Genomic DNA, 13,431 nt, shown 5'->3' with positions numbered 1-13,431 from the left:
ACACTGCTGTAGAGGATCGGATCTTGCAAGTGCAATAAGCCGGCTAACCTACTGAAAGGACGATGACTTGAAAGTTGTTTCTGACTGAGAAATGTACAAAGTCTGTCTTAGTTTGACAACAAGCAAAGTAATCAGGGATATGTTCAATAATTTTTAATAATCATGTTTTTTCAGTTCACATCTCCTACAAACTGCAACGTTTTTAACTTGACTCTAAATAAGTATGTATAACTCAAGAAAAACAAACAATGTTTTCAAGAGATCATGACTAAATTTCTCATTTTCATGAAAAAACACATTTTATTCAATCATCACATAAGAAACTGATGTTAAGTCATGTTAATAATTATTAAGTTGAAATCTAAAGAAGACAAGCTGAAAAACATCTCAGCAGATGCGACTGAAATCCTCTTCTGTGAATGAATAAGGGTGCTTTTGAATTAAAAACTCAAATTTTAAAAAGAAAACCTGTTAAAAAAATTTGATAACGTTAGCATCACTGTACATTTTCTATGTCTAGTTCATCTCTGAAACTTATTAAAGACTAATTAAAGCCCAAACTCTTAACATTTAACATTAAATTACCGAAGTGCACTCTCTCCACTTTTTTAATAATCTTTGTTTTTAGTCCAACAGTTTCATAAATTCCGTAATAGGACAATATACGCTTAACAATCTTCAGTCTTATTTTATGGTTTCTGTGTTGACCAGGGTCATTTTCAGTAACCCCAAGATGTAAGCAATAATATCCTACTTTTTAAAAGCTTCTTCACCCTTTGTCTGCATTTTAACCCCCAAATTTTATCCCAAATTTGTATTTGGAATAAAGCAGACAGTGAGGCAGAGCGTTGCTGAGATAACCATACATCAGTGTGCCACATCACAGTAGCTGCTTCTGTTTTTATGAGCAGCGTGTGGGTTCTGGAGGACGGTGCTAGATGCTTCATGGCAACTTTAAATCTCCTCTTTGTGTAACAAGTGCTTGTCATGTTGTTTCAACAGAGCATTCAAGTCATCTATTTGGCTTAAACTGTCATATCGCTGTTTATGAATAGCTTAATGTCCTCACGGTTGCTTAGCAATCTCTAAAATAATCAAAGAGGTGTAAAAGAACTGGAGTGTGGAGGAGAGAATTATATAAAAGTGCAGAAAAATCAAAAGTAAAATACATTTGATGTGAAAAATATTCCTTAACCCTGTCTAACCACTTGTATCATATTTGATACACACTTCTGAGACTCTTATCTCATTAGCATGATCCAAACTGTCCGTAACCCTTGTGCTATCCTAGGCACTTTAACATTGGGAGTTGGGTCATCTAGACCCACTAGACAGTGCGCTGAACCTTTTTTCTTCAATGATTTGTGATCTTCACTGGTGTCCATGGATTACATGAAATCTTTCTACCTTTATCCACCTTTGTCATGGTAGGGAGAACATGTCAATGTAAGGGTGGGGTCATCTAAGATAGCACAAGGGTTAAAAACCCATTTTATAAAGCTTGGTCCATGTTTTCTGCTCTGTAGTGCATAATCATTCCACTAGGGGCAGTAGGACTTTTCTGTAAATTTTGGATATAGCGGGCTTTGAGGGGCTAAAATAACCTAAAAAAAATTTTTTTTTAGGGATTGTAAACATTTTAACATGTAAGATTATTCAGTTTTTTTAACCGTTAGGAACCAAGAACACATTTTACATTTAAAACTGTAAAATAAATATTGTAAATTCATAAAAACATGTTTTAATTTCAGATTTCAAGTGTAAAAAAAAGGCTATTTTAGGTGCACTAAAGGCATGAGTGACTATTTGGGTAATTTAAATAAGTAATGGGATGGAAACGTCATCAAGGAACGAATAAAGATGAGCGAAGTGAGCGGGAGGAGTGGAAGAAGTGGTTAAGTCAGGTCAAGAAGCAAAAAGCCAGTGTCCCTTACTTTTCACTAAAGGAGCTGAAGCATAGAGGAAGAGAGATTAGAGGATAGACTGTTTGGATTAGTGCATCATGGTTGTGATTTTCCGCACAGTCGACATCCCCTGAATCCACCGCCTGCTTACGCAGCTATCTGTGCCTTTAGCATGCACTAATGTGAAAACTCTGGCGTATGTGAAAGGCCGAGAAAATACAGAAAACGTTTGCTGATGTTTGACATCAAAGAAGCAGAGGAGCAAGGTCTTACCAGGATGAAGAGGCCCTGGTTGGCCATTTTCTGGTGGTCGGGGATGGTGGAGAACACTGACAACACCAAACAGCTGAGCACTAGAAGAAAACTGAGAAAATAAAAACAAAGTTATGTGAACTGTGGGTTTTTAACCCTTGTGCCATCTTAGATGACCCCACCCTTACATTGACATGTTTTCCCTACCATGACAAAGGTGGATAAAGGTGGAAAGATTTCATGTAATCCATGGACACCAGTGAAGATCACAAATCATTGAAGAAAAAAGGTTCAGTGCCCTGTCCAGTGGGTCTAGATGACCCAACTCCCAACGTTAAAGTGCCTAGGATAACACAAGGGTTACGAGTCCACTTAAAATGAAAGTAATTACCGTATTTTCTGGACTATAAGTCACCCTTTTTTTCATAGTTTGGCAAGGGGTGCGACTAATACTCCGCAGCAACTTATATTAGAACTAAATTGAAATAAATATATTGTTAACCTTCCTGTTATGTTCATTTGTGAGTAACAGAGATGAACATCCTGTGTCAATTTGATGTATGAGGTATGTTGAGTGTTAAGAGTATGTTATGTGACTCAGAGAATCAGCAAACTTTTTTTTACAGTAAGATCTTGAAGGCTAACAACATAATATTCTATTTTACAATGATTTCATAGATTCAGAAATGGAATAAAAATGACTACATTCTACAAATACAGGATGAAAACAGAGTATTAGTTGGCCAATGATGCTTCATGAAAGGAATAAATAAATAAGTATGCATGAGAAAGAATTACTGTGAAATTATGAGATAAACAGTTTGCTATGATTGTGTCATATGAGGTTGTGGAACTTATTAGTTCTTGGTCTCAGATTTTGTCAAATAAACTTCCCGTCAAAATGCGATTTATGGTCCAGTGCGACTTATCTGTGTTTTTTTCTACTTTATAATGCATTTTTGGGCTGGTGTGACTTATACTCCGCAGCGACTTATAGTCTGGAAAACACGGTAAAACATGAAAGGTTCACTCTGCACGATTAGCCAACAGATAAATAAACTGCAAATAGAAAGGATTTAATGATCCGCGACAATGCAAATACAGCAAAGTGATACTGAGTGAGTGAAGTAGCAGTCATTTTCTAACATGGGAGTTTCACTAAAACAAAAAGTAGGGATGTAAAGGATACAAAGACGTTCTGAAAAATCAATCAAATTATGAGAGTAACAGCAGTATGGGTTGAAAACCAATGATACCAATAAGATTATCTTGGTAAAATGTTCTAAAATTGATCTGGAAGTAATTAATCAGTTTATGGCTAACTTTGTCCGTTTCTCTCCCTGTTGTGTCTTGACTTTTTCCATTTTTATGTACATGTGATGCAAGCATAAGGATGTCCAATCACTGGACTACAGTGAAGGATGTATGTTGTGTTCACTTAACATATGATAACCTTTTTTCACAGCACTACAAGCAATACCTGAATACATTAAAATGACAAAATTATAACCACAAAGAACAGAAACAGGCCCAAATTGCAGGTTTTAATGTTTGAAGCAGTTATGTCAGAAACATTTTGTTTTTGTTGTTTAAAAAATAAAACATGATGGTTTGAAAAAAAAAACTGAGGTGTGGACTCGAGTCATGAATTTGATGACTTTAGACTCAACTTTGACTTTCTGACTTGGAGAGACTTGCTATTTCCCCAATACCCAAAGTTTACCACGCATGTTGATATAGACCACACCACAATCTCTCTATCTGTGCTCTCGGCACAACATCCAATCAAGTTAGGTCCATGCTGGTTTGATCTGAGACAGCCAACCAATCAAATTGCAAGATGCCCAATGAAGACGATCCATCAGTCAAAGCTCCAGTTACGGTTTGGCGGTGTTATTACGTTCCGGTATAAAAGTTATGAGGCTTTCACCAAAAACGGTTTGCAGTTGCCGACCATTCCGATTAAATAATTACCGACAGAAACACAACAACGATCAACTTCGTCCACCCCTTAAAGTTCCATAAAGACCGGTAAGTTCTGCATGAAAGCTGACGCTATAGCTTGTCAGCTACTGTAGCTACTGGCTACAGTTAAATAAATGGGACTGTAAACTCTCCAAACTTTATCTATTTGCTGCTTTATCTACCGTTTTGTTTTTTACTGCTTTAAGGGTTTTTAGTATGCATGTGTGGGAGTGTATGCGAAATATTTACTTCAATTTATACGTATGATTCTAATCAATTCAATCATGCATATACTCAAAATCTCTGTATTCTGTTTATTTCCTGTTCAAGCACAAGTTCAAAATAATGATGAATAAATAAAGTTCCTAAAAGCACATGTGGTCTGTGTAAATAATATTACTCCGTCATTAAAAACACTTGAAAGAACCTAAAACATTGGTCTCGGATTTGAGTTGAGAAGTGTTGGTCTTGAGTTGGGACTTGCCTGCTTTGACTTCTGATGTGACTCGGGACTTGAGGACAAAGTCTTGAGACTTATTTTTGAATCGCAAAACAATGATTTAGTTCCAGCTCTGCCAAATGAACATTAAGGAGGACAAAAGAGTCAGAGAAAAGTCCATCAGTCAGTCAGGCTGTATTAACTGCGTTCACAGTAACTCTAGAACAGTGGTCTCCAAACCCTGTTCCTTGTGAGCTACTGCCCTGCTTGTTTTATAGCTAACCATGCTTCAGTAATTACTGGTCACCTATCTGGTGTTTAGTCAACCAGAAACTATGGGGTCACCCAATCTATTTAGCTACAAGAGTTGGATTGTATCGTATCGCCACAAAGTTAGTTGAATCTTGTATGTATCGATTCGTAGATCATTTTTCTTTCAAACAAGACAAATTTAGACAAATCCAGACATGTTCCTTTCTCTGTGGGTTTTAAAATAGTTTAGAATCAACTTCACCTGTGAACTGGAAACTGTCTTTAAGAAAGCACACCCTAAATCCATAGACGCTGCACCGCCTACACTAACAAGGAAGGCCCGTCTGGATTCAGGGTTCAAATGATCCTTCATTGTAACAAACACAGACTCTAAACATTCAGTTCAAGTCATATCTAATTACATAGTTTGGTTTTTGTTCAGGAAAATGAATGGTTGAAAAGATTCGGTTGTGGAAAGTTACCTTCTGACCAGTCTGAGTCAGCGCCAAAAAAAAACAACCAACACCTTTTATGGTAAAACTATAAACCTACTTTTTTCATTGGTTTAAAATACTGTGATACTTAAATAGTTGAAAAAGCCCTCTTTTAGATATTTTAACAAAAAATTATCTTGACAAAATATTAAACATCAACTTAAAAAAATGCCTTCTTGATTTTAAAGTAACTTGCTTTCTGCTTCAGTGCTCATATTTTTAAATATATGTGTGTTTGTGTGTGAGTGAGTGCGTGCGTGCGTGCGTGCGTGCGTGCGTGCGTGTGTGTGTGAGTGCCTGCGTGAGCACATAAAAGTTTAGATATAAGCATTTTTGATCTATAAGTTCAACTTACACTATGTTTAATTTTTTTAACAAATATCAGAGTATCGGTGATAAGCGCTCTCTACTTTTGACAATTTACCAAAATTAATAAATTTAATTGAATAAATACGTAAAAAATATGTATTATTTTGACACAACTAGAAGATCCTGGGGATTTAAGTATGAGACATAAATGTCTACTTATGAAGTCACTTTGGCCATTAAAAAAAAGTTTTAAGTTCATTTAACAACCCTGGAATTAGTCTAACTATAGTAAGGCAATCAAAGCGAGCTGCATGAGTCTGATGGGAGCCAGGCAGTCCTGAGATGTTGCAAGGCTTAACCTGCAAAGCCCCTTGTGTGTTTATGTGCGACACATCAGCCCTGCAGCTCAGCAACAAGAACCATAACCTAAATATCAACGTTTCTGTGAGTGAAAACTTAACAGCTGGGCAGGATTAGCTTTTATGGCAGCCGTGGTTGTGGGAAGACTGCGTGTTAAACTGAAGAGCACTTGCTGGACGCTTGAACCAGTTCACAAGGCCTTAAATAAAAGTGATCGCTCTTCTAGATTAGTTATGGGATCAACAAAAATCTAATGAAGGGGGAATCAAATCTAGCTTAAGAAATTACATCAGAAGGTTACTATAAAGATGTCCAGCAGGGTTGAAAAAAACATGAAGAAAACACAAAAGTGGAGGAAAAAACCAAGCAACGGTTAATTTCCTTGAACTCTCCTCATCACAACATAAAGACTCTACTGCAAGGAATCCTGACCAGATAACAAAAACACCTGAATTTTCAGTTGTTTTCTAAATTCAGTCTTTTTTTATTCTAACATACGTAGATGAACCAGTCAGCTCTAATAAACCTCATCTAATCCAATCGTTTCATATTTGACATGTGCATTTTTTAGATCCCTATATCATTAGCATGATCCAAACTTCACTTCAAAACCCAATAACTTGGTTCATGTTTTCTGCCCTGTAGTTCCTCATCATTCAACTAGGGGCAGTAGAAGGGCTTTTCCTGCTCAATTCAAAAACACTTTTGACGGGAAAACATTTAGCTAATATTTAAAACTCAGGGTGAGAATAACTAATCTATTGTTTTTCATTTCTTTAAATGACTACTTGCTGTTTTGAAAGAATTTGACTGAACTGAATTGAATTAAACTGAACTTTAACTCACTGTATACGAAGAATTTGAATTCAAGAATAGAACAGAGAACAATGGCCACCATAAAATAAGTATAAACAAATATATACGAAGAATTTTTACAAGAATAAAGTCATAATACTTCAAAGAGTTACTTTACAAGGAAAAAGTCATGCTTTTTCAAAAATAGGATGTTACATTTAGCTTTATAAAGGTTTCAATAAAGACAATCAAACCTTTTTGATTGGGTTGTAAACAATTCAGAGAAATCGGATGGACATTATGCTGCTCAAGAATCTCACTGAATCTGCTTTACTGTTTTTGTAAATGTACAACCTAATAAAAAAATATATGTATTAATCTATAATTTAACAATTTAATTATTGTCAAATGTTTACTTTATTCTATTATGTTACAACTTTTTCTCTCATAATTTTACGGTTTATTTTCTCATAATTTTTACAACTTTATTCTTTTTTTTTTCTTTTATGGTGGTCCTAATACTCCTTTGTAAAATAATGCAATTTTGGTCATTAATTCTTCAAATCACTCAACATATCACAATTGATACCATCTATATCTAATTAAAAAAATTATAATTTCTTTTTATTTCATTAAAGATTTAGAAAACATCTTATTTACCGTTAAATGAATATTTGATGTAGCATTTACAGGGTAAAATATGTTCTAAAAATGGGTTATTGAGTGAAGTAGGGTAAAGTGAAAATTTTGTTGAGCCCCCTCATGGGTCCATCGATGAAAAGAAAACATTTCCCAAATAATACAAATAGGAATCAAAGAGTTGTTTTTTTTAAATGTTTTTATGGTTGGTGTAGATTTGGTATTTTTTTAACTTGAGGGTTCATAAAAAAATTGCTCCCTCTTTTAAACTGAGCTAACGAATGGCTTGTCTTTCCCAAGCCCACCTCATTCTGAGGCCAAATGTTGTAGTTCCTCAAATGACCAACAGGAGCTGGCTTCAGAATGGAGCAAGTTTCCATCTACTCCAATAAGTATAACAGAAAACAAGTTATGATATTTACCGAATCAGCCTAACTTCAAAAACTGTTAAATGTTTGTTACTTAATTATATGTATAAAAACTGAGAGTAGGAAAGTTTTTCTTGTTTTTGAATGAGCTATATTGATTTTGTTAGTGCTAAAATGTACACACATATGCTGATGATCCTGCTCAATTGCTCATTTTTGGTGACAGAGATCTGCAGACTTCATTGATCCCCTTTATAACCAATGTGTGATGTCAATGATTGTTGGTCATGAGAGCACCTCCCTGTGGTCAAATACGAAGATGACATTGTTCACTTTCAAAGTTTTTTTGACGAAATGCAGGGCTGAAGACAGAGAGAAGGTGGCAGGAATTACTGGATCCGGTTGGATCCATGTAAAAAGGGGGAAACAAGAGAGTAAGAAAGTTGAATTTGCAGCTGGTGTCTGTTCTTTTAAAGGAAATGATGCAAATGTTTAGATGAGAGCACTGTGTTTCCAGGTCAGGATTGAGATATCGTCTTAACACTTCCCTAAAAAGAGTCGTGACCAGATAGTTTGAAAAGCTTGTCGTTTCTTTTCTAAATAACAGCTACTTTGTCATCCTAAGTAAGAGGCCTTAGTCAGCCACTTCTCAGACTGTTGCCTTCTCGTCTGCCACACTTAGCAACCGACCAGACACCACAAATAGAAAGACAGTCAGACTCGAGCTGGGCATGAAGACGCCGGATCCCAAGTGTGAAACAGATCACATCAAGCGTGAACAACCCCCCAAATTAACACGTTATATTTCTCAGTCCAGTGATGTGTGCTCATGCTCTAGCTCCAGATGAAAGCCTTTGCAAAATGCTATCTTGACTTAGTGCAAACAATGCATTTTAGCAGTTCATCATCTGAGTAATGTGCTGACCAAACCACCTGCCTTTTTCCGCTCAATTAGCTCAAAGCACTGCGTTGGTCCACAAAGAGAAGATTAGGGTCGGCTGCCATCTGTCAGAAGCCTCTGTCTCCCCCTCTGGTCATCGCCGGGAATCATCCCTAGAGTTCTAAACACACTACATCTCCCAGCAACCCCAGCCAGTGGGAGTTATTCCAATGGGGCACAAGAGCGCTCCAAATAAAAGAAAAACATTGCGCTGTGTAGAACACGCATCCTCCTGTGGAGGATGTGTACAGGTAAAGGGGCAGGGGAGGGGCTTAGACTCACTGCTTATGATTCCAGACCCCACAGCAAACCAACTGCTGCTTCATAATACATAAACTAATAAAGTAAAAAAAAATAGTTTTCATTCATAAATTTGATTCACTTGGGTTTACTGGATTATTTGAAAAGTGAAAGGAACAAAAATAGGATTCTGCATTAATGTGAATTTGTTTCCAGTGTGTGACTGTGTGTGTGAATGTGTGTGTGACTGGGTGAATGGGTCTGTGACTGTAAAGCGCTTTGTCCTTGTAGGAAGAAAGGCGCTATATAAGTATACGCCATTTACCATTTACCATTTACCAAAAACATTGTGTAATGCAACTTTTCCTTCATTCCTTAAAGACCCACTTTGATGGAAATGATGGTTTTGGTGTTTTTAATATGTTCATGTGACATTTTTCCAAAGATGGAGGCCGTATACAAAGAAAATTCATCTTAAAGTTCCATTTCTGAGGATTATTTACCCAAATTGCTGTGAATCAGGAAGAGACGAAAAAAATGACTTAATCAGCATAGGAAAGAAAACTGCTTCTTTTCTTTCCGACTAGAGTTTCGGATCAGCATGTGGCGCTCTCGACAAAAGAGACAGCGGAGATATCCCACGTGTAAGTAAATACATACGTCTGAAAAATAAAGATATATATCCATGAGTAGACATTAAGGCCATGCGTGTGCTGCATGTGGAGAGGGAGTCGTGTTACTGCTGAGGTAGCATTTTTAGCAGCATTGCCTTCCATTCATCTCAGGACCAGCATCCATCCTGCCCTTTCGGGGAAACGTCCATAAAGACTGAAGCATCAGTTCCACCAAATCAGCAGGACTGGTCTCACGGCACATCAGAGGGAGCACTACTCGGCCTTGGCTACATTCTGCCTCAACAGCATCTGTTGACTTTTTTTGTGCATTGTGTAACATATGGTTATTTTGTAGCACACTGCTTACAGAGCATTGCAATTACTCAATTCTTTAACCTGACTACATAAACATAAAACCTGAACCCCATGGAGACAACAGAAAAGAGGTAAACAGGATCAAAAAAGCAAAGCTCATAATTTACCAGGATTTAGTTCAATAAAGGAGGAAAAGCTGTGTGGGATTTAATTTGAAACCTTGTGTGACAATAGATGATGGCAAACAAAACCTGGAAACAAAATGTAACTGTAAAGTAAATGGCTTCATCTAATAGACAAATGCAGAAAATAAACCTAAAAATGCAAAAATCCTTCTCTAAAGATTGTTCTAAATTATCAGACAGTTGCAATATTAAAGTCAGAAGAAACCAAAACTACCACACAAGTGTAGCCATTGGATGCTAGTTCTATGCACAAAATCTGAACATATCTGTCACTTTAATATTTATTTTTTCAAGTGTATGGGACTGTCTTCCAAACAGAATAGTTTCTCAATCTTCAGTAACACAGAACAAATAGAAAATAAATTAGACAAAGGATCAAAGAGCTACGGAAGAGGATTAGGGCCATGGAGAAAGAAAAAAAATGACTCTTCCGTGAGGAGCAAATAAATGTAACTAAAAAAAAATAAAGACACTGTTTTACCATGTGGTGAGTTTAGATGTAGTACTACTTGGCACAAAAAATGTGTTAGTTTTAAACAAGGAAACATTTTCACAGTTGCAATATCAAAGTGTCTCTATATTGTCCCTTAGCCCAACAGCAGCTGGGATAGGCTCCAGCAATCCTGTGACCATAAATGGGATACAGCCGGTTCTGAAGATGGATGCATGGCAATATGAGAGTAAGTGTGAATAAAAACAGGATGCTATTGTTTAGTGTTAGAAACACTAAACACACATCATGAGCTGCTCACTCCAGCTAGAGCACTAACATCTAAAATTTCTAAAATCTTAACTCATATCTTTATGTTGTTAAAATGCATAAAATTAATATATGTTTTACACAGAATTGCCACTCATTCTCAAATGAATAAGTTAAACATCAAGGAGCAAATGAGCAAATGAATGAACCCTGTGATGCCGGATTTTATATCCAGCCATTAAAATAATTGTCTTTGCATTCATGTAGCTGTTAAATTAAGCTAATTTTGGCGTCAAATGGTTTGATACATATTTGCATCAATAGGCATCAAGGGGTTAAAAATCAATTGACAGTTTTCTAGCGCGATGAATTGAGGTTAGGGGCCTGCTGTAAAACATGGCCCAAGAACATACTGAATACATTTTAATTACAAAAATACGCCTACATAAATTCAATGAAGTTTAAAATAGCTGGAGACTTCAGAGAAATTGTTTGTTTCTTGTTTTTATTCTTGTTATTTTCTTTTTTCTGTTGCCTTTTATGCAGACCGGCTGTATGAAAAATAAAATAAAAACACGCAAATGTTTAAAACGCACAGTCTGTCTTCAAGACTGTAAAATGCCAGAGGGTGATAGAAGTGCAGACAACAAACAAATATTCAGCAGCCTGCACAGCACCCAGACAGCTTTTAATGGATGCTAGGCAAAGGTGCTTTTACTGATGTTTTCCTGTAAGCATATGGAAGTGAAAATTGAGATCCCACATTACTTTGACTGGCCTTCAGAATACTGAGGAGAGATGAGAAGTTCAAGTAAACATGTATGACATTGTGAGTTCCAGCATCACACCCTTTGTGTGTTTGTTTGTGTATGTGTCTGCTGCATGCCAGCAAGTGTACCCTCCGTAGAGTGAAGTGGGGCTGCCGGATTGAGGGAAAATGTGGCTTTGATTCAATCACCTCTGGAGGATAAAGCAGCTATCAGTTACACACAGCAGAGGAGGTAGAGTGAGAGGACACGCAGGGAGGAGGAAGACCGAGGAGGAAGATGCAGTAAAAACAGATAGAAGTCAAGTGGGATGGATGGCATCCCAGTGAAAGGGAGAGATGGACCAAGTCTGGACGGGATCTCCACCTCTGCCCCATCCAGATATCCAGCAGATGCTTGCAGAGACACTTTGAGCAGCAATGGTAAAAAAAAAAAAAAAAAACATGTCAGCCGATTGAACACCATACTCACCAACGTGAGCTTTATCTATAGCATGAAAGTGTGACAGGCATGTGAGGACCTATGTCGAGTCTTGTCCTTGCAGCGGGGCTGAACTGACCAAGTCCAGAAAAGAGGAAGAGACTAGATGAGTGGGTGACGAGGTGGAAAGTGAGGGTCGTCAGCAGAGAAAGAAGGGAAACTGTAGAAAGATATTAATAGCTTTTCACTCTCCTGAAATAGTGAGTGCAGGCAGAGTGTGTGCAGGTATGCTGCAGGAAAAAGTGCAGCAGAGCAAACTTTTCAAAGCAAAAAAACTGCGGAAAAAAGTGACACACCAACAAATAGCAGTTTAAAAGTGCTTTTTCGGGAGTTTAGGAGCTGACTGAGCAAATCAGAGGCTCAAATTCTCACACACGGATAAGAAAAGGCATATTAAGGCGTTTGACATGAAAGTGCTCCATAAAAAAACAAGAGGCAATTGTTGTTTCTTTTTTTCTTTTTTTTCGTTTCATCCTCTGAAGGCCACAACCTTCAAAAAAAATAACGTGATCGGATCAATTATTTACATCTTAAGAGGTCGGGAAATAAGCAGTGCAACCTCGGCAGTTTGCATCACCAGCACCGGCCACAGACAGTCCTGCAAAAACACACAGTCTCTTCTGCAACAACCAAACCAGACAGCTATCTGTAGAAACCCTCACTGCTACTGACTGTCAACTGACCAAACAAAGAACAAATTACTCTGATATATTTCCCTTCAAGGAGAACTCACACACTGCGTCGTTCCATCAGTCTTATATCACATTCCTGTTGTACTTTTCTCCTCTGCTTTAGTTACTAATATTCATTTAGGTGTATTGGGGGAGGACTTGTGTTTTTCCAGGATGTTCGCTCCTGGCTCTCCTTGAAACAGAGGGAATGACACTACACAAATATGAGATAAATTTAGGCAAGGAGATCATTCAGAATAGGGTTTCAGTGCTGAAAGGTCAGGTTCCTGTGCTGGTTTTCACCTCAACTGGCATCCAGCAAACACACAATTAAAGCAAAAGACGTTCTGATTGTCAACAAAGGCAGAAAAAGTCAAATAACACGTTCAATTTCAGGGGATTTTTTTTAGCTTTATAAATGGAAACGTTTCATCATCGACTGTTAAATGTTTTTCCAACCAAATACTAACAAAAAGCTACCATATACTGCACCATAGCTGAATACAACCGCACTTTACAGATATTTTGCACCCCCTTTTTAATCAATGGTTGCTTGATTATTATGTACGTAGGGATTCAGCAAGATTATATTGAAAATATGATTTAATTTATATTATTATTTATAGTTACTTATATTTGGTTTGTTGGTCTTTTCTGTCTCTTTTCCGTTATGTGCTACAATCATAGCAGGCCCCTCACTATATTTATGTCCACTGTCAGGATCTCTTTTACTTTTTCTTGA

At 37.1% G+C, this 13,431-nt stretch overlaps 1 protein-coding gene across 5 annotated transcripts in view; it reads right to left on the bottom strand.

Annotated features, from left to right (window-relative positions):
• kcnq4 (potassium voltage-gated channel subfamily Q member 4) overlaps positions 1 to 13,431 on the bottom strand; it is a 56,594-nt gene that overhangs the window by 17,920 nt on the left and 25,243 nt on the right. For all 5 annotated transcript variants that reach the window (XM_020707320.1, XM_011481230.3, XM_011481231.3 and 2 more), the window contains exon 2: positions 2,178 to 2,268. In XM_020707320.1, the coding sequence (XP_020562979.1) occupies positions 2,178 to 2,268 (91 nt within the window). The remainder of the gene's footprint in view (positions 1 to 2,177; positions 2,269 to 13,431) is intronic.

The sequence above is a fragment of the Oryzias latipes genome, chromosome 11 (genome assembly GCF_002234675.1).
Source record: "Oryzias latipes chromosome 11, ASM223467v1".
NCBI classification, from domain to species: Eukaryota; Metazoa; Chordata; class Actinopteri; order Beloniformes; family Adrianichthyidae; genus Oryzias; species Oryzias latipes.
The sequence above is the reverse complement of the archived record's forward strand: the minus strand, read 5'-3'. Positions and strand labels throughout refer to the sequence as shown.